The following is a 25,264-nucleotide window of genomic DNA, read 5'->3' as shown; positions in this document are numbered from 1 at the left end:
CATCCAATTTGTTGAGTAGGGTATTGGAGGCTATTTTGTAAATTACATCGCCAAAGTCGAGGATTGGTAGTATGGTCAGTTTTACAAGGGTATGTTTGGCAGCATGAGTGAAGGATGCTTTGTTGCGAAATAGGAAGCCATTTCTAGATTTAACTTTGGATTGGAGATGTTTGATATGGGTCTGGAAGGAGAGTTTACAGTCTAACCAGACACCTAAGTATTTGTAGTTGTCCACGTATTCTAAGTCAGAGACGTCCAGAGTAGTGATGTTGGACAGGCGGGTAGGTGCAGGTAGCGATCGGTTGAAGAGCATGCATTTAGTTTTACTTGTATTTAAGAGCAATTGGAGGCCACGGAAGGAGAGTTGTATGGCATTGAAGCTTGCCTGGAGGGTTGTTAACACAGTGTCCAAAGAAGGGCCGGAAGTATACAGAATGGTGTCGTCTGCGTAGAGGTGGATCAGAGACTCACCAGCAGCAAGAGCGACCTCATTGATGTATACAGAGAAGAGAGTCGGTCCAAGAATTGAACCCTGTGGCACCCCCATAGAGACTGCCAGAGGTCCGGACAACAGACCCTCCGGTTTGGGATGAGTTGGACCGCAGAGTGAAGTAAAAGCTTCCAACAAGTGCTCAGCATATGTGAGAACTCCTTCAAGACTGTTGGAAAAGCATTCCAGGTGAAGCTGGTTGAGAGAATGCCAAGAGTGTGCAAAGCTGTCATCAAGGCAAAGGGTGGCTACTTTGAAGAATCTAAAATCTAAAATCTATTTTGATTTGTTTTCCATATGTGTTATTTAATAGTTGTAATGTCTTCCCTATTATTCTACTATGTAGAAATGTCAAAAATAAAGAAAAACCCTTGAATGAGTAGTCGTGTCCAAACTTTTGACTGGTACTGTGGATGGTTTAAAGCGTCTCTATGCTCATAACTAAAACGGATAAATATTTGCTTTGTTGCGATGACATTACATTAACTTGGAAATGAGCTGATTGCCAGACTAGGGTAGGTAGCTAAAGTACTAAATATAAACATACAACAGCTAACGTCATGAAGCAGAGCCAGACAGAATTCATGCCTATTGTTGAGCGCATCATTACACCATATTTTCACCTTGAGGGGTTTGACAAGCCAGTTACTATTATTTACCCGTATAACTTAGAGGCCTATGAAAACACAACATCATTACACTATTATTTACCTGTATAACTTAGAGGCCTATGAAAACACAACATCATTACACTATTATTTACCTGTATAACTTAGAGGCCTATGAAAACACAACATCATTACACTATTATTTACCTGTATAACTTAGAGGCCTATGAAAACACAACATCATTACACTATTATTTACCCGTATAACTTAGAGGCCTATGAAAACACAACATCATTACACTATTATTTACCCGTATAACTTAGAGGCCTATGAAAACACAACATCATTACACTATTATTTACCCGTATAACTTAGAGGCCTATGAAAACACAACATCATTACACTATTATTTACCTGTATAACTTAGAGGCCTATGAAAACACAACATCATTACACTATTATTTACCTGTATAACTTAGAGGCCTATGAAAACACAACATCATTACACTATTATTTACCTGTATAACTTAGAGGCCTATGAAAACACAACATCATTACACTATTATTTACCCGTATAACTTAGAGGCCTATGAAAACACAACATCATTACACTATTATTTACCTGTATAACTTAGAGGCCTATGAAAACACAACATCATTACACTATTATTTACCCGTATAACTTAGAGGCCTATGAAAACACAACATCATTACACTATTATTTACCCGTATAACTTAGAGGCCTATGAAAACACAACATCATTACACTATTATTTACCTGTATAACTTAGAGGCCTATGAAAACACAACATCATTACACTATTATTTACCTGTATAACTTAGAGGCCTATGAAAACACAACAACTGGAAATAAGCTTTTGAATGGTCAGTGATTACCATTTGAAGCAGGTTATTAACTAAATGGAATGACATTTAGGCTGCAATATGTTATCGGCCAAGTGGGACCGTCATGGTAACCTGCACAAGGAGAAGGAGGAACAAATAAAATATCAGAGGGAAAGGATAAAAAATGTAAAAAACTAGGGAATGGATTCGTTTTTCTTTCCTCCATGACCCCTTCTTTACAAATGAATGAATACCAATATTTGGACAGGACAAGTCTCCAAGCTGGTGCCCATGTAATACTGGAAAAGGAATTGGTTGGCTTTCCTCGCTCAGCGAGAACCAGAGAGGGGATTGGGTAGGCTAAATAAAACTTAAAAGTGCAGAGCGTTATATTTTCCCAAACTAGCAACTAGTGGTTAAACAACATGGGCTGGGCATCGCTATTCTATCTGCCCTACTGCAAATTTAAGGTTCTATTCTATCTGCCCTACTGCAAATTTAAGGTTCTATTCTATCTGCCCTACTGCAAATTTAAGGTTCTATTTTAGACCTCTATATTTTTTTTCATGGGCATTAAATGAGTGTAGCAGATGGGTTTGTGGTTATTGTGCCAGGGCATAAAGATAGGCAGAGCCCATAGAACAAGGTACAGCGGTGATGCTCTCAATTAACAAGACATTTAAATAGCAATTACAATGTTTCTGATGACTGGAGACTGATCAGAAATAGCCTAGTCAGACCCCCCCCCCCCATATACCCCACCCAGCGAGAAGAATCCAGAAAACCAATGTTTAAGTTGAAATTCAAATGGGCACCAGTGACTTGGCTTCGATGACGAATGTTTGCGACATGGTCATGTGTTTGATGACAGGCCTAGGCTCTGTGGCAGCCTGAGGAGAGTTACAACAACTCAACATGTTGTGGGTGTTTCATGGCTATAAACAGAGGAATGTGACGCGTTTAAACGCCAGCCAAAGTCAACAAACCAAACATCACAAATAGGTTCAGTTAGTTACTACACAGGGATAATTAAGATTAGAATTTGAATGATTTAAAAACAAAACAACTTGTTACGTTCCAATATGTCAAAATCATGGGGTAAAGTTCCACATTGAATGTTCAAATATCACGTCAACAGCCTCTTCTATAAAGTCAAGGCCTTTCAGCATAGCAGGAGACCCCTGACTGTTTCCTTAAGGCTATGACTGATGATGGCACAGCCAGCCAGGTCCCACCCTGTAACCGCAGGCCCGTCACCGCCCACTCTCTGACCCACCACCACTACCATTAAAGCCACCACAACCAGCCGTCATCAGTGCCCTGGCAACCCCAGACAACAGCACACAGTCTGGGGGCAAATCTCTATCCAGTACCCACACCTCCATCTGGGCCTCACCACTGACTCTACAAAGAGTATTTTAATGAGAGAGAGAAAAAAACACTAAAACAGGCTCAATATTTAATGGTTTTGCAGACAAGTGTAACCCACCTAATTGTTACTTCATAAAAACATGCTATGATTGTTTTATGCACTGGTGTTCTGTTTATTCCAGAAGGAATGAGGCCCAGAGCATTTCTTGCGGGTGCTGTGGGGTAGTTTTTAGAATGAAACACCCTCAAAAACAAATATTTTCATGGCGTTAGTTCTGACTGTTCTGAATATTTTCCTGCTTCTACATGTGTGGAGGAAGCAGAGTATTTTGTGGAGGCTTGTTTTTGACAATTGGAAAGAGTTGAGAGTTCTGAATCTGGCAGTAGAGAAATACCACACCTAATACTCTCATCACCCCAAAGAAAAGTTTGCCAACATACTGTACCGTGGCTGACATACTGTACCGTGGCTGACATACTGTACCGTGGCTGACATACTGTACCGTGGCTGACATACTGTACCGTGGCTGACATACTGTACCGTGGCTGACATACTGTACCGTGGCTGACATACTGTACCGTGGCTGACATACTGTACCAGGGCTGACATACTGTACCGTGGCTGACATACTGTACCGTGGCTGACATACTGTACCGTGGCTGACATACTGTACCGTGGCTGACATACTGTACCGTGGCTGACATACTGTACCAGGGCTGACATACTGTACCGTGGCTGACATACTGTACCGTGGCTGACATACTGTACCGTGGCTGACATACTGTACCGTGGCTGACATACTGTACCGTGGCTGACATACTGTACCGTGGCTGACATACTGTACCGTGGCTGACATACTGTACCAGGGCTGACATACTGTACCGTGGCTGACATACTGTACCAGGGCTGACATACTGTACCAGGGCTGACATACTGTACCGTGGCTGACATACTGTACTGTGGCTGACATACTGTACCGTGGCTGACATACTGTACCGTGGCTGACATACTGTACCGTGGCTGACATACTGTATCGTGGCTGACATTCTGTACCGTGGCTGACATACTGTACCGTGGCTGACATACTGTACCGTGGCTGACATTCTGTACCGTGGCTGACATACTGTACCGTGGCTGACATACTGTACCGTGGCTGACATACTGTACCGTGGCTGACATACTGTACCAGGGCTGAAGAGCGCCACTCTAAAACAGAGTCTATGTATTCATTCACTGTCAAATTTGAAAACAGTTGCCTTTTTAAAAGAGGCCTACAGTACAAGCTGTAGCCAGGCCACCAATTCAGTCACACAATTCCACACATAGTTTCATGAGTTCTGTCCGTCATTGTTCTTCAAAACTTACACAGCAATAACAGTCTGAAGTGTTTCCCTTCCTAACACTGAAAACACAAGGCAGTAATGGATGATCATGGCCCAGTGTGTTATAACAGACATATTACAATGGTATTATATTGTTATTGCAGTGGTCCATGCCCTCCCCAGAGAGATCATTAGTAACCTTAATTGGGTCTGCAAATTATGCCAATTATCGAATCATGCGGTTGAGGCACAGCACAACATGCTGCACAGCATTTCACTTTGATGATTATGAACAAGGGAAGAAGGCAAACACAATAGCACACAGGACTAAAGCAGTGAGCTCAGGCACCTGGTGAAAAATGTGGAAGATGATCAGTGTGAACCATGGAATCCCTGTCATAGTCACTCTAGTTCTCTTCTCTTTGTCTTCACTTTTCTTCCTCGTTAAAGTTGCCCTCAGGCACAGACCTAGGATCAGCTTAGACTCCTCAAACCCTCAAACCTGCCTTAATCATTAAGAAACGCTTTAGTCCCTGTCTAATCGTATGTTCTTGACAGACAAATGTCTCTCCTCCTCCTCCTCTCCATCCTCTCTCCTCCTCCTCATCTCCTGCTCTCCTTCTCCTTTCCTCTCCTCCCCCTCTCCTCATATCCTTCTGCCCTCTTCCTCCTCTCCTCTCCTTCCCCTCTCTTCTCCTCCTCCTCACCTCCTCCTCTCCTTTCCCTCTCCTCTCTCTCCTCCCCTTTCCCTCTCCTCTCCTCCCCCTCTCCTCCTCCTCTCCTCAACTCTCGTCTCCTAATCCTCTCCTTCCCTCTCCTCCTCTCCTCTCCTCTCCTCTTCTCCCCCTCTCCTCTCCTCATCCTCTCCCTCTCCTCCTCCTCTCCTTCCCCTCTCCTCCTCCTCAACTCTCCTCCCCCTCTCCTCTCCTCATCCTCCCCTCATCCTCTCCTTCCCCTCTCCTCCTCCTCATCTTCTGCTCTCCTTCTCCTTTCCTCTCCTCCCCCTCTCCTCATATCCTTCTGCAATCTTCCTCCTTCTCCTCCTCCTCACCTCCTCCTCCCCCTCTCCTCTCCTCATCCTCCCCTCATCCTCTCCTTCCCCTCTCCTCCTCCTCATCTTCTGCTCTCCTTCTCCTTTCCTCTCCTCCCCCTCTCCTCATATCCTTCTGCCCTCTTCCTCCTTCTCCTCCTCCTCCCCTCTCCTCCCCCTCTCCTCCCCTTCCCCTCTCCTCTCCTCCTCTCCTCCCCCTCTCCTCCCCCTCTCCTCTCCTCCCCAGATGGCGGTGTTGATCAGCTCAGGGTTCATCGTGGCTTGGTCTCCCTACGTGGTGCTCAGCTTTTGGTATATGTTCCAGGGGAAGGCCAGTCTGGCCCCGCTGGTCTCCCTGCTGCCCTGCCTGTTCGCTAAGGGCTCCACGGCCTACAACCCTTTTATCTACTACATCTTCAGACGCTCCTTTAGACGCCAGCTCATCCAGCTCCGGGGGCTGATCTGCTGCTCTGCCCAGCCAGACACACCTTCGAGTGGGGAGACGGGAGAGGAGGGCAGACAGACTTTGAGGTCTGACCTACGACAGAGTCTCCTGGAAGAGAAGAGTGGAGCTCCTCTGGTAGGGGAGTTGGGAACTGCGGTGCTGGAGATACAGTCTGAGAATGAGTTGACAAGCTCCTGTTAATACTGTGTGTGTGTGTGTGTGTGTGTGTGTGTGTGTGTGTGTGTGTGTGTGTGTGTGCGTGTGTGCGTCTGTTACAGGGTTACAAATTGATGTGGTGTGAGTTGTTCAGCTGTGTTTCTTCACTGTCATTCTATATTGCACACACTAATAGATCAAACCCTGGTCCTCACCACATCGCTAGCAAAGGTAACACTTTACTTTAAGCCAACAGACATAATGCATTATGATGCAGTCATAAAGAATTGTAAAACGTATCATAAGCATGTCCTGGCTAAATACCAGCTGCAGAGACTGTTGGATGAATGCTGCCTAGGCAAATCACATGTTATACTGTATTTATCATAATAAGGCATTATAAGGGCTCATACGTGTTTATAAAAAGTTGTAAAGCATTGTGTTTGTCAAAGTTTGTTTGTAAAGTTCACTTATTGTTAAATGTTGTTGTGAGGTACTGTAGCATTGAACCTAACCTTCACAATGGTCACTATGGCCATACTTCTGGTACCTTACTTTGTTTTCAGAGTTTCTGGATAGTGTAGCATTGTAGCTATTATGTGGTCATTTTGACCATCCCATGCCTACAGTGTTCTGTGTGTCTGTCCCCACTCAGGAACCATCAGGATAGTAGAGCAAATCTGGCACCCTATTCCCTACATCATCCACCATCTTTTATTCAGAGCCCTATGTAGCTAACATTACTCCTACACGACTCTGGTTGTAAACTATTTCAGGATTAGAGGGAATAGTGTGCCATTTTGGAGGCTGCTGGAAACTTCAGGAAGTGATTTCTATTCCCAGGTGACTCACATTCTGACCTTGTTTATGTGATCGCTAATGATTGTAACGGAGAACTTTAGAAACTGTAAAGATATGGGGCTCTGTTGTTTTTTTCCGCTGTCTCTGTTTTGCTCTCTCAGAGTCTCTCGGTTTCTCCCCTCCCCCCGCTCTCTCCCTTCCCACCTTTGCTGTACAGAAATGGTCTCCCTTCAAGATAAATAGAGGCTCAATAGTGAGTTAAAACCTGCTTTTTTAAGTTCTCTTGAGCACTTTGCACTGTCAATCTTATTAACATAATAACATAGAACATCCGCATCTCTGGTGGAAAGTGGCAGAACTAAAGCTCTGTTTGTCAGACAAGGAGACATCTGGAAACCGGTCTTCTCATGAAAACGTCTGTAGCGTCGGAACCATATGGGCTACAAACTAAGCAAAGGGGAGACACTCAAGAAGAACCCTCTCCGTTGTACTCTATGCCTGAAGGCAACAGGGTACCCATTTAAAAAATGAATGGAAGTATGGAAGCAATTTTGTGCCAACAAAAAAAAGGGGGTAGATATGTGTCCCAAAAGATTTATACATTTACTGAGCTTTGTTATATCTCTTAGATATAGGACAGACACTTCAAAACCTTATTCCTTATGGCATTTTTTTACTGTCTGTTTTGCCATTATGAATGTGTTATGCAATGTGATTCTATGGGCTATAATAGTGAAGGCCAAATTCAATATTTTATCGAATCATTTTTTAATATATTTTTTTACATACCTACAGGGGTCCTAAAATAAAAAATCTAATAACTAAACGATCCATGGTATAACAATTTGAACCATTAGTCAACAAAAACAACAGACTTGGTGAGGGAGCATCACCCTGACACCTGGCTGTCTCTCTGGCAGGCATGCCGGTCATGTGAAACACATTCCCTCTTTATTGACCCCTAAACTCAGTTAACGAGGCAGCATGTGGGTTAAAAGAAACAGGTAAACAAACAGAGCACAGCCCAACACAGTAGGGAAGGACGCCTGTTGTTTTCTCAAGCAGGAGAAGTTACCACAGACTGTAGTTAAAACAAGCTTCTATTTGGGCAGGGTGCTGTATGTGTAGTGTGTCAGCTAGGAGGAGAGTGGGTGAAATGATGCACATACACTTGGGTTGTCTCTCAATACTGTGATCCTGCCCCCTTTCCTTCCTCTATAGACTGCACACAGTGGGTGAAAACAATATAGAAGAAGCTTGGCTTGGCTTGGTTTCACCTGCCAGGGTGGTGTAGATACAGTGCCTTGCGAAAGTATTCGGCCCCCTTGAACTTTGCGACCTTTGCCACAAGACCTTTTGCCACAAGTGGGACACAATCATGAAGTGGAACGACATTTATTGGATATTTAAAACTTTTTTAACAAATCAAAAACTTAAAATTTGGGCGTGCAAAATTATTCAGCCCCCTTAAGTTAATACTTTGTAGCGCCACCTTTTGCTGCGATTACAGGTGTAAGTCGCTTGGGGTATGTCTCTATCAGTTTTGCACATCGAGAGACTGACATTTTTTCCCATTCCTCCTTGCAAAACAGCTCGAGCTCAGTGAGGTTGGATGGAGAGCATTTGTGAACAGCAGTTTTCAGTTCTTTCCACAGATTCTCGATTGGATTCAGGTCTGGACTTTGACTTGGCCATTCTAACACCTGGATATGTTTAAATCTCCGTCCCAGTCTCAGGTCTTTTGCAGACTCCATCATGTTTTCTTCCAGAATGGTCCTGTATTTGGCTCCATCCATCTTCCCATCAATTTTAACCATCTTCCCTGTCCCTGCTGAAGAAAAGCAGGCCCAAACCATGATGCTGCCACCACCATGTTTGACAGTGGGGATGGTGTGTTTAGCTGTGTTGCTTTTACGCCAAACATAACGTTTTGCATTGTTGCCAAAAAGTTCAATTTTGGTTTCATCTGACCAGAGCACCTTCTTCCACGTTTGGTGTGTCTCCCAGGTGGCTTGTGGCAAACTTTAACCGACACTTTTTATGGATATCTTTAAGAAATGGCTTTCTTCTTGCCACGCTTCCATAAAGCCCAGATTTGTGCAATTTACGACTGATTGTTGTCCTATGGACAGAGTCTCCCACCTCAGCTGTAGATCTCTGCAGTTCATCCAGAGTGATCATGGGCCTCTTGGCTGCATCTCTGATCAGTCTTCTCCTTGTATGAGCTGAAAGTTTAGAGGGACGGCCAGGTCTTGGTAGATTTGCAGTGGTCTGATACTCCTTCCATTTCAATATTATCGCTTGCACAGTGCTCCTTGGGATGTTTAAAGCTTGGGAAATATTTTTGTATCCAAATCCGGCTTTAATCTTCTTCACAACAGTATCTCGGATCTGCCTGGTGTGTTCCTTGTTCTTCATGATGCTCTCTGCGCTTTTAACGGACCTCTGAGACTATCACAGTGCAGGTGCATTTATACGGAGACTTGATTACACACAGGTGGATTGTATTTATCATCATTAGTCATTTAGGTCAACATTGGATCATTCAGAGATCCTCACTGAACTTCTGGAGAGAGTTTGCTGCACTGAAAGTAAAGGGGCTGAATAATTTTGCACGCCCAATTTTTCAGTTTTTGATTTGTTAAAAAAGTTTGCAATATCCAATAAATGTCGTTCCACTTCATGATTGTGTCCCACTTGTTGTTGATTCTTCACAAAAAAATACAGTTTTATATCTTTATGTTTGAAGCCTGAAATGTGGCAAAAGGTTGCAAAGTTCAAGGGGGCCGAATACTTTCGCAATGCACTGTAAGTATGAAAGAAAAGAGACAGGTTCAGGAAGCCACTTTAAAATATTGACACACAACCTTGGATTCAAGTCAATCTAATCTCTAATGCCATAATCAATATGTAACTGTACACAACAGGAGCCAAATCCCTACACTACTTTATCTTTATAAATCACCAGCCAATCTCACCGGTATGAGACTCCAAAGTGTTTTATGGTCTAGGTGTAATCATAGAATTACATATTATCCCTTTTAACATGTTTTACTTTTTAATGTGGCATAAACACAACCAGTCATGATGTTTTCATCTGATTGTCAAACCATCCCTCCCTAAAGGCACCCCTTCCTGTAAACTACATGTGCACTTCCACGTTCGTCCACTTCCATAATAATTCCAGCATCAAAACAGCACAATTTGATGACTGGAAAGAGACATCAGTTACAAAACAGCACAACGTGTATTATAATGACAATCTGCAATCTGCCATTGTCATTAGGCCTCCACTTGTCGCCTGAATTAATGCCTCAACTGTTGTCTGCATGCGTCTCGGTCACCCATCTCAGCCTTGGCAAAATGGAAGTGTTCTCGACGAAACCACAGCGCAAACTGGAACGTAAACGACTCATTTTATTTTGCCGGGATGCAATACCAGACCATAACGGCTTACTTTCCAACAAGCTCTCACAGTCTCACTGCAGAATTAAACGTTCATCCACGTTCTCCAAAAGTCCAATTTTGAAGTTGCTCCAAACGTCATTTTTTGAAGTGTTTCTGTTGCTCCTGCTGTTCCGTAGCATTCAATTTCTCCAAACAACAAATGTAGAAGTTAAGGGTTAACTTTAGGCACTCATCCCAAATGGTTAAGTTAACGGTAAAGGTTTGGGATAAAGTTAAAATAAACAAATAAAAAATGTTGTTTCCATGACTGGGATTGAACACACAACATTCTGATCCAGAGACATGCGATTACACCCCCCCCCCCCCCCCCCCCCCCCCCCCATTGACATCCAATTCTGACGTAAATCTTAAACGACCTGGCTGTACATTCACAGCTGTGTATTACGTATATACATGTACAGAACAAGCCGATGTGAAAAGGCACTGTCTCCTGGTACTGGGTTGGACCTCTTGAAAATTAGTTTTTTTTAACAATCTCATTATCTGGCAACCCTGGTCCACAACTGGAAACCTGGTACTATGCATTCTCAGGTTGTGAGTAACAACTCAACCAACCAATGACCTCTATGCCATTCCGTTTCTATGGAAACCTCACACCTGTGTGACACCTGGGTACTGTTCCAATGGGATGGCACCCCTTCCCCTAGTTAAAGAGGCTCCAACACTAAATCTGTCAGTCTGTGGGAGTAACATATGAATGAGTAAAATCTGACCGTTGTTTTTAATATCCTTAGACAGGAAGTGTGGAATGGGCCTGCTGGTGTGTGAGTGGAGCAGAGGGCCAAGTCAGTGCCAAAAATCACACTTAAGTGACCGGCTGGCTCATCAAGGCTCCTTGCTTGTGTCTGTCTAATGTGTGCTTGTGTGTGTGTCTCTGACAGTGATCATGTGTGTGTGCCCCCAGTGCTGAAAGTGGGCATATGGAACGATTGCGGCAATGTCTATTAGTGCAGATGTAATGGGGTAGAACCGTCGAATGTCTTGTGAACGCTCTCTTATTGGTCTGACAGTCCCAGGTGTGCCTAGTTGTTAATTAAAACAACACAGTATATCAGGCAGGCAGCGTTTGTTCATTCAGGGGATCCCCTTTGCCACGCCGAGGTCGGCGTACCGTGGGAAGACGGGAACGGTGACGGTGGTTTTTAAGTAAGTATGGAACTGTAAAGACGTGAATGTAGTGTTCTAGGTATAGTGCCCTTACTCCACCTAGACTCTCCTTCTCCCTGGACACTCCCTCACCTCTTTAATCCAAGTGGCGGAAATCGGCTACAACTTCCTTAGTGTTACACGTGTGTTTGTTTGTCTTGCCTATATGTTTATTATAAAGTCTATGTGGTTGCATTACTATGTGCGTAGGAGACCTGGTGTACTTAATGTCAGAATAAGTTGCGGGTAGCCGACAACACACACACTGTGTAAGAAAGTCAAACTGTGTTACGTCAGTCTAATCAGCAAAGTGTGACGTGTGTATGTGTGTGTGACACTCATGTGTCAGTGGGGTCCACTCTAGTGTGATGCTTTTAATCACCCGTGTTCAGTTTGACGTGTTGGTGTGTTGGTGTGTCTCTTTTCTCTCCCTTCTCTCTGTTTTTACTGGTGTTCACATCACAGTTGAGTGACATTGCTGGTCATATTAGCAGGTGTCAATCCTAATTGGTTGGCAGTCAAACTATAGATTCTTGATTTCATATGAAATCACCTAAAAATGTCACTCTCTTCCTGCCCTGTTATGGGCAGACTGAGGGGGGGAGCGGCAGGGATGGAGGGGGAGAGAGAGAGAGGGCTCCTCTGCCCTTGATGACTTTTTCTGGTGGTTCTGAGAGGCCTGGGTCAGGGAGAAGGAGACCCCTCTGTACGTTCTGGTCAACACTGCTTATTCGTCTGGACCCAGGGTCTGTGAGGGTATATAGGGGTGACAGAGAGCTTTTGAGCAGAGCACTGCTCATTGAGACAGTTTGTGAGACTCTGACAGTGTAAACTCACCCAGCTCTTATGATTAATGGAGGCAAATTATAATACACACTGCTTCAATGTAACTGGACTATATGGTCCCTGGGCTATGGTACACACACACACACACACACACACACACCTATCTGTGAGTAAATATATATATATATATATATATGCACACACAGAAAAACACTCAGGCATGTGCACGCACGTACGTAAGCACACACACACACTACACATGTCACACGCATGCACACATACAAACACACAAACATCGTCTGATCTGTAGGTCGGGTCGTTAAAAGCACATCACCGTAAGACTGGAATCTTCAACTGTCTGGACATTCCTGGAACCCAATGTATCTTGGCTGTTTATAAAGCAGTCATTCAAAGGAGAGAAAGAGGAGGAAAACAGAAAGAAAAGAATCCTCCTCTATCCTCTCTGTCTCTGTTTTAATTCCAGGCACAGCTCCTCAGGCAGGTGGTCTGATGCCAGAGAATATCAAAGACTATTAATACAATTGGTCCAATCAGCAGATGCTGAGATTAACATCTCTGCACTCTTAAAAAAAAATGGTTCTAAAAGGGTTCTTTGGCTGTCCCCATAGAACCCTTTTGGGTTCCATGTAGAACCCTATGTGGCACTGTTTAGATTCTAGATAGTCTCACTATACACTCAGAAAAAAAGGTACTATTTGAACTAAGAGCCAGGTAGGATGTTTCCATGTGTGATAGATGAGTGGTGGGTGGAAGCACTGTAGCCTTCCGATTACTCTAATGCTACACTTTTAGAGCCTGCATTTCTCTTTCACTGAGTGAACTGTACAGTTCTTCAGCAAATTACCCAAACAATCATCCATAAAAATTACATCTCAATCTCAACTCATTTTCTGCTCCAAATGACCCTCGACATGTATACGCACACACACGAACACACACACGTACGCGCGCACGCACGCACGCACACACACACACACCTTTGGATAACGGATCTATGGTGGCTGCTTGGCACGGCCCACAGAAATAATTCAATTAAAGGGGGATTTTGGGTCCCTGCTCAGTGCGTGTGTGTGTGTGTGTTAATGAGAAGGAACGGAGTGGAAAGGGGCAGTAAATCTGAGTCGGAGGGCCTACCCGCCCGAGCAGTTCAAGTTACCACAGTGATATGTTGAGTGACACCCTCAAACACCAACCTCCCCACCGGCCCAAACAAAACAGGGCCTGTTCCTCCTACAGTACCTCTGCGTGAGTGAGCGAGACACACATCCCCACACACACATACAGACACTCTCACTCTCAAATACACCCAATCCTACCTCTGCATAAGTCAAAGAGAAAAACACACTCACACTCTCCTCAGCCAAAAGTAACACTGGCGGCTGAAGGTAAATAAATCCTCCTGATCGCCTGTCTCACATAAAAGCCATCTGGTCTGCCCTGGGCTGCCCATCACTCTGGAACACTGAGGGACATCCACACAATACCGCATTATTCCAACTTTTTCAATATATACTAGCCTGGGAGGTTTTGGATTTCCCCTCGGTGTGTTTGGAGTGTGCCTCACCTCACCTAGCTCTGTTGATCGCATCTGTCACACCCTCACTGACAGATCGGGAAGATGAGGGAGGGAGGGAAGCGGTGAGGGAGGAGAGGGAGAAAGAGAGATGAAAAGAGATGAAAGAAGAGGGACAGAGAGTAAGAAAAGCAAACAGATACTATGAGATTCTGCCATCCATTGTGTTGAGTGACCTTAAAGGCCTGGTGCAGTCAAAAACATGATTTTCCTGTGTTTTATATATACAGTATTTCCACTCTATGAGGTTGGAATAATACTGTGACAAATATGATATTGCCCTTTTAGTGTAAGAGCTGTTTGAAAAATATCTGCCTGACATTTCAGACTGTTTTGTTGGGATAGAGTTTTGGTCTGCCTGGTGACACCACCAGGCAGTAAATTAGTTAATAAACCAATAAGAAAGAGTGCCAAAAACAGCTCGTTTTCAGTTTTCCCCACTCAGACCACTCCCAGATAGTCCTAGCTAAATTATTGCTTTAGAAATAGCTTAATAGCAAAGAGCATTTTACCATTTTAATTGAAAACAATCACAGTAAGGTGCTTAATTGTTACCCAGAAATGATTTGATATTGAGATATAAATGGCTGCATTGGACCTTTAAAGAACACTAGAAGAACCTCTTACGGTTCCATCCAAAAGTGTTCCATAAACAATCTACTAGTTCCCTATGCTCTCTTCATCCATCTCGGCCATGCTACCTCCCTCTGTCCCTCCCTCTCTACGATCCTTTTCACCACCTGCAGGTATGAGGGAAGAAGACAATGTCAGGGGGTCCTAGAGTTTAATATGCAGTATTTGGAACGGATTGATACAGATTCCCTAGTAAGTGGTAACTCTTCCCCCAATGCAGTAGTGATGATATGGTGTAGTTATGTCACCGTTACATAATGCTTCCCCTACTCCTGGAAGCCCCTTATAGTAGCCCCAGTGTCTGACAGGCCCCTAGGTAGGACTGCTTACAGTGAACTCCAAAAGTTTTGGAACAGTGGCACTTTTTGTTGTTTTGGCTCTGAAGTCCAGAACTTTGGATTTATAATGATACAATGACTATGAGTTTTAATTGGAGGGTATTTTCATCTATATCGGGTGAGCCGTTTAGAAATTACAGCACCATTTTAGGGGACCAAAAGTATTATGACAAATTCACTTATATGTGTTCAGTATTTGGTCTCATATTCCTAGCACGCAATGACTACATCAAGCCTGTGACTGTACAAACTTGTTGGATGCATTTGCCGTTTGTTTTGGTTGTTTCAAATTATTTTGTGCCCAATAGAAATGAATGGTAAATCATTTATTGAGTAATTTTGGAGTGCCTTTTATTGTAAATAAAAATAGAATTGTTTCTGAACACTTCTACATTAATGTGGATTCTACCATGATTACGGATAATCCTGAATTAATTGTGACTAATAATGAGTTTGAAAGTTACAAAGGCATAAATTCCTTATTGCATTCTGACCGATGCGCCATGGTGGCAGCAGAAATCCTGAACCAGTCAGTCCTTATCCACATTACAGTCCTTCCTTCATTTTACTGTGTGTGTGTGTGTGTGTGTGTGTGTGTGTGTGTGTGTGTGTGTGTGTGTGTGTGTGTGTGTGTGTGTGTGTGTGTGTGAGTGTGTGTGTGTGTGTGTGTGTGTGTGTCTTTTTCCTTCACTCAATCACTCACTCATTCACTCATGGGGGGATCAGTGAATGTGTGGTGAGTGACTCTAGTTATTTTCCAGATTTACCAGTTTATCACATTCTAAAGAACACAATCTCCCTGTAAGAACAGAACACAAGTTTAGTACAGAACAAATCCACATTCACACACACTTCCTGGCAACTGGTGTGCCAGTTCCATGTGTGTGATCTGCTGATATGAAATCACCTCAGGACCTGAGGCTGGTGCTGTACAGAGAATGAACAGGCCTCAAGTGACCATGAGAAGATGAGAACATTTATCTAACACTTGAGAAACACTGACCATGGGGCACATTAAGTTATTAACATTTTGTTGGTAAGAAATGACTGATGGTTGAATACTGATGAAGCGGATAAGGAGTGACTGAATCATTGACTTTTGATGGGTATCTGAATACAGAGCTAAAGGCCTGGTCTGTCTGGGTTGGAAGTGGCTGTACAGCATTTACTGTGACCAATCACATACCGTCAACCGATCCTGTCAATGTGGAGCTATACAGAGCCCTCCACATTGTTACAACATTTGAGAGATGCACGCGAAGCGGTATGAAACCTGATTTGGCCCCTTCATGCCACCGGAGGCTCCGCCATTCCGTCACAATCGCCATACAAAGCTTCCGATCACATTTTCCGATCAAGCATAAATTCACTTTTACCTGCTGCGTTATGTGTCACTCAGCAAAGTGTCACGTCTGGGCCGCTATGTGACAGTCCACAGGGCGCATCGTTTCGAGAAACACCAAGGTAACATAGCATTCATCTTTACAGTTGTCGGGGTTAGATTACAATAATATATCCCTCAACTGCTCAACCAAAGAAGCACTGTCATTAGGCTCCAGATAACACTACTTTGAGTGCTCACACAAATTAAACTGTCTCTTCCTTCAACAATTGGAATCAATCAATGTGAGTATGTGACAATATCTATGGCACAATGTATCCAGCTTTATATGAAGAAACATTATCACATGGATTTACTATTGGAAATAAAATATAAAAAAATACAAATTGTAAATCTGCCATCTCTAAATTTGCGCTGTCCCTGGGTCATTAATAAAAAGTGGGTCCTCAAAGAGGACCCATTGGCCGCGAACCGGGCAGTACAAGAAAGGGATAATGCATTGAGGGTGGTAACAGTATGCAACAGTAAACGTGCCGTTACACGTCCTCAAAGAGCCGTGTAGCCTACTAATTGTACACGTTGGTAATGCTGCGAAACTCTAGGCTACTCAAAAGCGACCACCACCACCAGAAGATACATTCGTTCAATAATAAGTTCTTACCGAGATACTGTCGGATGTCCAGTAGAATGTTGGGGGGTCCTCCGTTCAACTGGTAAAACAGAGACCCAAAACAGAAGATGAATAGACTAGCCATGCAAAAACCATAACCTCGCAGGGAAAAACGTAACAGAACCGCCGAGAGAAAACCAAACTTTTTGTTGTTCCAATCTCTAATGTGGTTTGGAGTCTGGTTATTGTGAAGGGGACTGTTGCTGAAATTCTTCATCATCTCCTCCTCACAAAGCGCCGCCGAGAGCGATAGTCACCCATCCGCCTGTGGAAAGTGAAACTTCTTGCTTTGATATTATTTGAAACGGACACCTATTAGGAAACGCAGGCACCCGCCGCCGCCACGAGTTATTTGCGCACTCGGTTTTCGTCTCCGTTCGGTCTCTCTCGTCTGTTCTCTCGGACTATTTCTGCCAATGAAGTTGTGGGTTCATCCTTCGGTTTAGATGTTTTGAGCCAGCGGCGGTGTCAGATTACTGAATGTGGAAGAAAACAATTCTGCAGATATTTTCTATGAGTCTAGGTGCAAAACAGCGTCACCGCGTGTACAGCAACAGACTGACTACATAGGTCATGTGGGCCTTCTGTCATTCTGTCAAGACAGGTTTTTCATTTTACAGAGTTTCGTTCTTAGCAATTAGGACATGACATTAATACACATTAAGAGTTAGGACATATAGGCTACTCTACATAAAATAAGTAGAAAGAGTGCTAGCAGGTAGCCTATTCCAAAACAACCAAAGGTGCTCTTGGTGGGGAATATTACTGTAAATGCAAAAGGAAGAAAGTATAACCACAAATTGGTGCTAAGTGGCATAAGAAAATCAAAGTCATGGCACTGGTTGGGTTTGAAGGTTAAAAAAGTCTGTTGTGTGTGATTTAAGGTATATTCTACGTAGTTGGCACAAACAGGCAACACATTATTATGAAGTCGTATGTAAGGCAGCCTATGAAAGAATGCTATACCTATGGTATAGGTACAAGTATAGGCTACATCATGTAAGTGAGGAAAGTGGGTGGTGTGTGGGCTACAATACAGCCTCACTCTCTTTCCATGCGGATGGTGATTGAAAGGAATGCCTCAGCCATGCTCAGAGTCAGGATGGTCATTTGCTATGGTAAATAAGGAGTAAGGCGCTAATTAGGCCTACATTTCAATTACCTAAGGGGATGCAAGCCCACTTAGTCAAAACAACTAGTGAGTGGACCGCCAACCTTCACCCTTCCAAGTGTAGGTGTGAGTGTGTAAACATTCCCTTTCTAGTGTCTCTCTACTCCCTCTACCCCTCAGGCCTGCAGTAAGGAGACAGGAGGAATGTAAAGCCACAACAATCTCTCCCTCTAACTGACCACAGCTTTCTCCGACCACGTGACCAGATACAACAATCTTCTGGTGGCAATCATAGAACAGCTGGACCCAGATTGAGATAGTACAATGAGACCGTATCCTATACAATAACGTTCGCATTCTGGTGACAGACGTAGACAGACACTTACTGTATATTGGTCCTCTAACTCACTTTTAGTCTCTATTTGAAACAGTCTAACCAAAGCCATAAAAAGCATGGGTATAAACACAGATCTAGAATCTCATTCTATTTCTATGTTTATAAAGACTAAAACCTTGTTTTCATTGGCATTTAAATTCAACCCGGGTTGGGCTGGCCTTGGTGGGCAGTTAGAATTTGGCCCTAATTTGAAAGGCCAATGGAAACGGCTTGGCCGCAAGAAAATGTTTTGCGTTGGGGGTCTCCGCTCATACAGGAGTAATAAAGGCCTAGTTCACAAATTTTGTGGAAACTTTTTATAATTTCTTATACTTTTATTTTATCCCTCAGCACCCCTAACACCCTCAGCACCTCTGCTTCCCATGGCTATGGTTAACGGGGGAGTTAAATGTGTTCTGGAACCTGTTTGCTTGGGACAGGAACAGTGTCGTTCCAAGCCAGGCACAACTACACACAACAGAATGCATTCTATTTCAAACCCCTGATTGGGAGCTACATGGGAAAACCTGCTGGATAGGGGATTCATGAATTATGCCAGGCAGACACTGATTGCACTCCCACCCCACCCCACCCCAAACACACACACACACACACACACACACACACACACACTGCAACCCCCGCCCCCCACCCTACACACTTATGAAGAGGGCATGAACTCATTGCACCAAGCAGACATCCATGCCAGGGAGCCTTGGGTCAAAAGTAAATCAGATTGTTCTTCCCTCTCCAAACCACAGAGAAATGAAATCAGCCTCTGCTCTTATTCAGCAGACTGATCCTATGTTGGGATCCAGAGAGTTTTAATAAAATCCAGTGCAATGCCTGTTATTGTATACTGAGGCTTATTATCCGCACATAAAATGAAGATTAATATAAGAAATTCAGCAATCACAGAACAACATGTGGTGCAGGTTTTAGGTGTTAACCACAGTAGTCAAATAGTCCAATAACTTTCACTGCCCACACCTCGCATCAGACAGAAGTGGTGAGTTTGTGCGTCGTGTGTGTGTGTGTGCGTCGTGTGTGTGTGTGTGTGTGTGTGTGTGTGTGTGTAAACACAGAGGATGGCGATAGCGTTTTTATTATATTTCAGAATGACAAATAGTTAGACATCATTTTTTGTTTCAATACACAAGAATATCTTTATAGACAATCATTAGCTAGTTGAAACCAAATTAAATCATTTGTACACTTATATTTTACAATAAACACTGTAGCTTTTCACTGGCTAATGCAATTTGCAGGAAGGTATTGCTATTTGTATAGTAATTACAGTTGATATGATAAGCCCCAAAATAAGTTATTTAAATACCAATTACATATACAGAATGTGCAACTCTTGTTAACCATTTCATATATGTAATTACGTTTTCTGTAAGACTGCAAAAGTAAATTGGAAGTTAAGTCATTGGAACAGGTTAATTCATGAATTATTATTAATTACATTTGTACATTGACTTGGCATTGGGAACTATACTAAGATAACTAAATATCAGTATAACCCATTCAATCAAACCCTTTACATTACCTGAAAACAAATGTCTGCTAACAGACTTAAAGAACATTTAGCCAATTTTGCTTAAACATGTTTTATTTACTTTCTAAAGTGCATTTTACAGTGACAGTATTTTTTACATCTTAAATTTTAGGTATTTTTGTTTCTTTAAAAACTCCCCCTACAAGTGTCTCCCAGGCTAACCTGGAGCACCACTATGATTGAAGAGAAAAGGCATCAAACTTCTATCGAGTGTCCACTGCAAAAGCACCCCTGTGTTACACCACTCTGCAAACTTGTATTTTGAAACCCGAGACAAGGGATAAGACTTGAATTTTGTTTGCAATGTGTAGTACTTCACATAACTAGAATGACATTACGTAGGTGGTTCCACTCACACCGGTCTTGGACTAGGAATCCACTGCTAGGGACTCACAGGTCTGGTCTGCTGGTCAGTGAATGGAGATTCAGTACATTCCCATTCTCATCTGTACTCCCTGACTGTGTCTCTCTCTAAGACACCCCCCTTCTTGTTCTTGTTCTTATTCTTGTTCTTCCAAGAGAGGCTCAGACGGACATGATAAACCAGCTGTTAGCTGGGTCTCTGTGGAACAGCTGTAGCACTCCTCTTTGCCCTTCCTTCTGAGTGGATCATCTACATCATGTCTCAGTCTGTCTCTGTGGTCTGCAGTACTGAGCTGGTCTATGGCTGGCTGTTGAACACGGAACACTGTGTTTAAATTAGACTTCATGTGGATCAACATCTGTGCTTAACAAGAACAGCAAGGACACTACCGACAGAGCTATGTGGCTGCTAGCGTGTGTGTGCATGTGTGTGTGTCTTCTACTAACAATCACTGTCATTACAAGCACATTCAAAACATATTGGCCCCGTGAGGCTTTGAGGAATCAAGCCTTAGTCAAAGATGGGGGTTGAAATGCCTGCTGTATTTATAATGCTGAGTACATGAATACGTATTAATCTAATTGTTTTTTTACATAATGGTAAGGCAACTTAAAATCCGCCTGGATAGATATATGGAGACGACATTGTCTGCAAAGAAAAGCTGATCTCCCATGGAAGATTATTAGAGCGGTACTGTGTAGATAGTGTTGTTGTAAGGACCTACATATTGGAGGATTACATGCAACCAAGAAATCTGCAATATAATCTGAAATACTGTATAAACTCATGTCGAGATCTGTCTGACTGTTTATACTTACAATGACTGACATTCAGACTTTGACATTCCACAAAGCAGACACACAATACTTATTGAACACATACTGTAAAAACACCTTGAAATTAAAATATATGGTACAGTATATTACAAAAACACTATAGCATGATAGAAAATAAGGATTTTAAATCTTAATATAACAGCAATGTTTGCCTATTTCATGTTTTGTGTTATTTTTTGTTGTTGTGTTATCTGCAATAAACCATGTTCTCCAATCTACTGTAGCATTTAGCAATGGGATTAACAACAAAGGTGAAATCTGCACATTGAAAGAAATTGCTTTGGCCAAGCTACATCCTTTCACTACTCTCTAGTGCTTTTCTCTTTGCACAAGAGATACAAATCAAGCACTTCTGAAACACAGAAAAAAAACATAATTTAGTCTTTAAAAGGAGAGTCAAAAAAGGAGTAAGAAAAGTTTGCTAATTTCCTCAAAGGCAGTTCTCAGTATTTTAAGACTGGGGGGATGTTTCAGAAGGGAACAGTCAGTTTTAAAGGCATCTGATAACTGTTCTCGGCAGTCGGAACAATCTCATCGTAAACATCTGAAAGAGAGGAATAGAAAGAGAGAGAGACAGATTGATAAAGACGGGGGCCTAAGAACAGGTTTCTGCAAACCACCCGCACTCCGTAGTCCAGTCAAAAGTCTCAATAGGTGCTGGAAGCTGTGCTGTGGTCATGTTCACAGTTATTCAGTTCTGCATTTATTTGCAACTGTGCTTTAGTCTCAACTGTGCTTTAGTCTCAACTGTGCCGTAGCCGTTCAACTGTCTCAGTTACACCTGCATGGGCTCCACTGTCACGGTTACGACTGTCCGTCTCTGTGTGCACTGACCAATCGGGCCTCGCTCACAAGTCTACGGACGTGCCTCTCGTCCCGCACCCCCGCTTCCCACACACCGCTCTCTGTGAGAGAGGACACACGTCCCAACGTGTCATATCCTGCAGCTGCCATCGGTGTGGCGTACATGGGTAGGCCGATGGACACGAGCCAATCAGAGACGGTGCTCACGTGACCTGGGGAGAGTGGCTTCCTGCACATCTCTGTCAAACCTCCAAACGGGATCTGAGGAATACCGGGAAAAACATTTAGGAATTTTGTGTAATAGTAATACATAAATATACATAAAACATGACACCATAGTAACCTTTCCTGCAGTCAAATGATCAAATCGCCCTCTAGTGGCCTCATGGGTGCAATGTTATTAATATTTTTTATAATTTCATAATTGATAAATAAATAAAAACACACTCAGAATATCTGGTGTTTCTATGTCAAACAGTTTTATTATATTTCAGTCTTCTGTGATATACAGTGCATTGGAAAAGTATTCAGACCCCTTGACCTTTTCCACATTTTGTCAAATTACAGCCGTATTCTAATATGGATTAAATAGTTTTTCCCTCTCATAAATCTACACACAATACCCCATAATGACAAGGCAAAAACAGGCTTTTAGAATTTTTAGCAAATTTACAAAAATAGTGAGTCTTGTTTCTCATGGTCTGAGAGTCCTTTAGTTGCCTTTTGGCAAACTCCAAGTTGGCAGTCATTTACTGAGGAGAGGCTTCAGTTTGGCCACTGTACCATAAAGGCCTGATTGGTGGAGTACTGCACAGATGGTTGTCCTTCTGGAAGACTCTCCCATCTCCACAGAGGAACTCTGGAGCTCTGTCAGAGTGACCATCGGGTTCTTGGTCACCTCCCTGACCAAGGCCCTTCTCCCCCGATTGCTCAGTTTGGCCGGGTGGCCAGCTCTAGGAAGAGTCTTGGTGGTTCTAAACTTCTTCCATTTAAGAATGATGGAGGCCACTGTGTTCTTGGGGACCTTCAATGCTGCAGAAATGTGTTGGTACCCTTCCCCAGATCTCAACACAATCCTGTCTCGGAGCTCTACGGACAATTCCTTCAACCTCATGGCTTGGTTTTTACTCTGACATACACTGTCAACTGTAGGACCTTATACAGACAGGTGTGTGCATTTCCAAATCATGTCCAATGAATTTAATTTACCACAGGTGGACTCCAAACAAGTTGAAGAAACATCTCAAGGATGATCAATAGAAACAGGATGCACCTGAGCTCAATTTCGAGTCTCATAGCAAAGAGTCTGAATACATATGCTTTAAAAAAAATTTTTTTTAATCAATTTACAAACATTTCTAAAAACCTGTTTTCGCTTTGTCCTTATGGGGTATTGTGTGTATATTGATGAAGATGTTTTTATTTATTTTTATTTTATTTAATCGATTTCAGAATAAGGCTGTAAAGTAACATAATGTGGAACAAAGGAAGGGGTCTGAATACTTTCCGAATGCACTGTATATTAAGTGTATTATTGGGATGCAAACTCAAAATGTAATACATTTCAATTCTATATCTCTATATCTAATAATGTTCACATACAGTTTTACTCAATTCATATGTACATACTCTATTCTACTGTATTCTAGTCAATGCCACTCCGACATTATTTATATATTTCTTAATTCCGTTATTTTACTTTTCAATTTGTGTGTATTTTTGTGAATTGTTGGATACTACTGCACTGTTGGAGCAAAACACACAAGCATTTACCTACACCTGCAATAACATCTGCTAAATATGTGTATGTGACCAATAAAATGTGATTCGATTTGGTACAGGTGTCTTCTTAGAACCATATTTGTTTAAGACTACCAAGAAACACTCTGATTTAGCCCACTACAGTACAAGCATGTATTAAACATATCATTAGAGGAAAAGAACAGGTGCTAACTTTGCCCTGGTCGACTTTTGGAGGTATTTTCTTAACACTGCATTGTTGGTTAACGGCTTGTAAGTAAGCATTTCACTGTAAGGTCTACTACACGTGTTGTATTCGGCGCATGTGACAAATTTACTTTGATTTGAAGACCATGTAAATAAATGCTTATTGAATCTGTCCCATAAAGTACTCACAGCCATGCGGTGCTGCTTACGGAGCTGCTTGACGCGAACCTGGTCCATGTTGGAGGCCACATCCTTCACTGGCTGCTCCAAGTCCTCACTGTAGCGCTGCATCAGGGGCTGGGGGATACCACACCGACCATGCTGGAGGGAGAGAGAAATGGAGAGAGAGACTATGGATGACTGGGGAGAGTAGGAGAGGGATACAGACAAATGCATACACACAAACAAACACGCGCACACGCATACACACTTGAAAAATGTTGGCATGAAAACTCATGCACATTAGGGGAAGTGGTTTCCATTGATAGATACCCTATCCCTGTGGGCACAACAACTCAATACTGATACTAAAACCCCAACCATGAAAACCCTAAGTAACCATGACCTGAAGTAAATCTGTAATAAATCTGGGATGCTAGGCAGAGAAAACTTAAGCCCATATTTCAAAGGGCTAGTGGAATTCTCTCCCCCACAGCCTACGCCCAGATTAGACAAGCCAATCAGAAACCATAGTGACTCCTCGCTCCGTTTAAATAGAAATGTCTGTCGGCCCCAGTCAACACCATAAAGTCACAGATCTAAACACAAAATGCAGACTGTACTGTGCACTTTTATTGACTACGGTCACAGTTTGTCAACCTAAGTCTCTACAAGAGCGGAATGTTTTCAAACAGCTCAGACACCAGGGGCTGATGTAGGAGCTAGCTCTCTCACTTTATTTGCTCATTTAAACATTATGAGTCTGGAGAGGCCCAGTTTCTGTCTGTTCATGAGGGATTGAAGTAGACTAATAATGTGAAATAACGAGTCAAAACACTGGCCAACTGACGAGCCCATTGGCTAGGAGATAAGCTCAGTTACAGAGACAAGCAAACGATGCGGGAGATCCCATAACATGTCATAGCTGGACTAGACTAGCCAATGGTTGCCATGCATGAACAGAGAATAAAAGGGAATTCAGTGGGGGAAAACTTTTAAAACTCTCTCTCTCTCTGCAGTGCAGTGCAGTGCAGTGCTGTAGTCTGTCTGTCTGTCTG

At 42.8% G+C, this 25,264-nt stretch overlaps 2 protein-coding genes across 20 annotated transcripts in view; both read right to left on the bottom strand.

Moving 5' to 3' along the window:
- Positions 1 to 17,614, bottom strand: part of LOC110522377 (uronyl 2-sulfotransferase) — a 123,391-nt gene extending 105,777 nt beyond the window's left edge. Inside the window, exon 1 of one of the 2 annotated variants that reach the window (XM_036976014.2) lies at positions 17,040 to 17,614. In XM_036976014.2, the coding sequence (XP_036831909.1) occupies positions 17,040 to 17,268 (229 nt within the window). In that variant the 5' untranslated portion in view covers positions 17,269 to 17,614. The remainder of the gene's footprint in view (positions 1 to 17,039) is intronic. The other variant, XM_090233033.1, reaches the window with a different exon arrangement.
- A 2,010-nt stretch (positions 17,615 to 19,624) lies between these two features.
- Positions 19,625 to 25,264, bottom strand: part of sash1a (SAM and SH3 domain containing 1a) — a 290,257-nt gene continuing 284,617 nt past the window's right edge. For all 18 annotated transcript variants that reach the window (XM_021600727.3, XM_021600731.3, XM_021600728.3 and 15 more), the window contains 2 exons: positions 24,237 to 24,368; positions 19,625 to 22,361 (listed from right to left, as the gene is read on the bottom strand). In XM_021600727.3, coding sequence (XP_021456402.3) covers positions 22,101 to 22,361; positions 24,237 to 24,368 — 393 coding nt within the window. In that variant the 3' untranslated portion in view covers positions 19,625 to 22,100. The remainder of the gene's footprint in view (positions 22,362 to 24,236; positions 24,369 to 25,264) is intronic.

This window comes from Oncorhynchus mykiss, chromosome 4 (assembly GCF_057628025.1).
Source record: "Oncorhynchus mykiss isolate SJ-2025 chromosome 4, ASM5762802v1, whole genome shotgun sequence".
Taxonomy (NCBI): Eukaryota; Metazoa; Chordata; class Actinopteri; order Salmoniformes; family Salmonidae; genus Oncorhynchus; species Oncorhynchus mykiss.
Note: the sequence above shows the minus strand (reverse complement) of the source record. Positions and strands in the feature narration are given on the sequence as shown.